General features: G+C 34.9%; 1 protein-coding gene across 1 annotated transcript; it reads right to left on the bottom strand.

Moving 5' to 3' along the window:
• Positions 1-838: 838 nt before the first annotated feature.
• On the bottom strand, positions 839-2337 carry LOC124193753 (lys-63-specific deubiquitinase BRCC36-like). The gene is made up of 8 exons (XM_046587716.1): positions 2134-2337; positions 1978-2074; positions 1765-1913; positions 1672-1703; positions 1531-1587; positions 1314-1436; positions 1114-1213; positions 839-1050 (listed from the first exon to the last, which is right to left on the bottom strand). The coding sequence occupies exons 1-8, from the start codon at positions 2231-2233 to the stop codon at positions 914-916; spliced, it is 795 nt and encodes a 264-aa protein (XP_046443672.1). The 5' UTR covers positions 2234-2337; the 3' UTR covers positions 839-913.
• Between the last annotated feature and the right edge of the window lie 213 nt (positions 2338-2550).

Here is a 2550-nt window from a genome sequence, read left to right on the forward strand (position 1 = left end):
GAGGTTCGAGTCTTGACTTGTACACTTCTTTTTTATTCAAATTTTTATATTTTAATTTGAAAATAATTTAAGCTGAAAAAATAATACTTAATTACTGTGATTTACGAGTCGTTTACGTATCTGCAGTAACCTAATTCGCAAAACACTAGTGCGATAATCTACAAGGACTTAGACTAGAAAGACTGATTTTCCCCGTGTGGTAGTTCACCACACACCCACAAGAGGCAGCAGCGTACTGGTAGCTATCTCTGCATCGTGGCCTTATGGAAAAAAGTCTTATGGAGCTGACTGACCTCTCCCTTATTAATGGCTCTGCTTTTTCCGTAAGCGAGATTTTCTGTAAGCTGAAAAATCAGGTTCAACCAATGAAAATAAAGCAATACTTGTTATTAGTACAACCACACATGACTACAACTTTGTCTGTTGATCTTCGTCCCACTCCCACAGTCTTCGTGCGTTCTTAAAACTTAACATTAATAAATACGTAAATTGTATAAGTTAAAATGTAATATAATTATAAAATATAATCTAATTTAAATAAATATAAAATATAACATAAAATTGTCTAAGTAAATTGCAAGTTGCAACGCCCATTTTCCGTATGATGTCTGTAAAACCTATGTGCAGCGTAGATTGCGTTACGGAAAAAGAAAAACTGAAATAGCGTGTCTGTAAGTCTGTATGTCTGTATGACCGTAACTTGTCTGTAAAAAGTGCTAGTGTGGACCCAGCTTTAAGTAGTCCATGGGTAGGGTTCGCCCCGACGACCGAGATGAAGTTGAAATACAGAGATACCCATACACATCATACACATCATACACACACACACACAAATGTATTTCTTTCATTTATTTTATTGAGTAAACCATATCACGTTTCACGTGAGTTTCACTTTATTCCTTACACATAATTATTATTGCGTTTCAAGAATTTCCTTTGCTAATTGCAAACGATGCAATTGATTGAATAAAGATTTCTCATAGGCAGTAACGGCGCTGATGCAAGGCAATTCACAACACTCAATAAGCTGGCACATGGCTCGTGTGAAAACTATATTGAATTAAAAGGTTATACATTAAATACAAAATACATAAGTTTGTGTTTTATTTATACCTGATGTATTGTGTATTTTAGAAATTGAGTCACCACTATAGCATTTTTCTTTTAGCTCTTTCTCCTCATTGAATAAGGTTAGTGGTATTTTAGTTAATGCCTGAAACAAAAAATGTACACATTATTAACATAGGTAATCTTGTAGGAATTATTCTTTCAGTTATCTTTAATTTTTATTCTATTTTTGTAATTTTTTTTACTTTGAGGCAATGTCCAATAATCACAGGAACATTTTGTGGAACAATGTTAACTGCAATCTCTCTGCTGCTCAATATACCATCAACATCTACAGCTTGGAAACAGATCATTGAAGAATTAGCAAACTAAGGGACATAGTGAATAGAGAAGAATTTATAATTAAAATAAAATCCAATACTTAAGAACTTTTGATGAAGAAGATACAAGAAACCAACTAACCTTTTCATTAGCCTCTTGTTGGAAAACTGAAAAAATCAACCCAATGAAATCTGGATCCTGCACATAACAAAAAGTTATTCAAAATTTAATATATTGTATGTCTGATATTCCTTGCATATTAGAGGGGTAATAAATCTTTACCATAGCTTGGTAGTTGGCTTGTGTATGTATGTCTAGACAAAATAACAGTTTATAATATGAAAGCAAATAACAAATGTGTAATTTATATTTTACCAACATGTGATGGCTGAACTGTAATATGGGGATGTGAATGATACCATCCTAGTACTCTTATTGGTTTACTCACTTTAACTGATAGTTTTTCTGCTTTCAGGGTAGCTGCAGATAATTGTAAAGGTGATATTTCCACTCGATCAGCCTGACTATATGAGCAGGATACAAATTTATGCAATAAGTTAGTGTTGCCACAATAATTGAGATCTTTACCGGACACTTCTTTGGAGGATGACGACACTTTCAATAAATGATAGCCCAACCACATCTGCCATTGAACTTGAAAAATTTAAATTAGGTTCCACATAACCTGAAAAAAAGACTCATGTTATAGAAATTCTTCATACAATATGAATGCTCACAACCAACCCAATAATAATCCCATAATTTCTTCTGTTTCAGTCGATAACGCATGACTTAGGCACGTAAGGTATGCACTCGATTTCATAAAAACTTTCTGAATTGCCATTTAGAATTTTTGTATGGTCGGGGCACGAAATAATATCGTCTGCTTGCTTTGTCCTAGTATAAGCAGAGCTATAGACTCCTGGTCGCTTCACGGCTGTGTTGGCTTCCCTATCCCGGTTTCAGGGTAAAAGTAAGCCGATTTGGAAACTTTAAAAAGCGCCTCTAGTGAGTGTGTCAGCTGCTACGCTCAGCTACTTTAGAGAGCCTAGATGGCTCTTTTTAACGTTTCCACTTCACAAATTCTGACAGGCCCCACCCTAAAATCTCTGAAAATCGGCTTACTGTTACCCTAAAACCGGGATAGGGAAGCCAACGCAG

The sequence above is a fragment of the Daphnia pulex genome, chromosome 5 (assembly GCF_021134715.1).
Source record: "Daphnia pulex isolate KAP4 chromosome 5, ASM2113471v1".
NCBI classification, from domain to species: Eukaryota; Metazoa; Arthropoda; class Branchiopoda; order Diplostraca; family Daphniidae; genus Daphnia; species Daphnia pulex.

Coding starts and splice junctions, on each gene's coding strand:
- LOC124193753 (XM_046587716.1), bottom strand. CDS start 2,233: ATGGCAATTCAGAAAGTTTTTATGAAATCGAGTGCATACCTTACGTGC. Junction 2,075..2,133: donor AATTATGGGATTATTATTGG/GTTGGTTGTGAG, acceptor TCTTTTTTTCAG/GTTATGTGGAACCTAATTTA. Junction 1,914..1,977: donor ATCCTCCAAAGAAGTGTCCG/GTAAAGATCTCA, acceptor CTGCTCATATAG/TCAGGCTGATCGAGTGGAAA.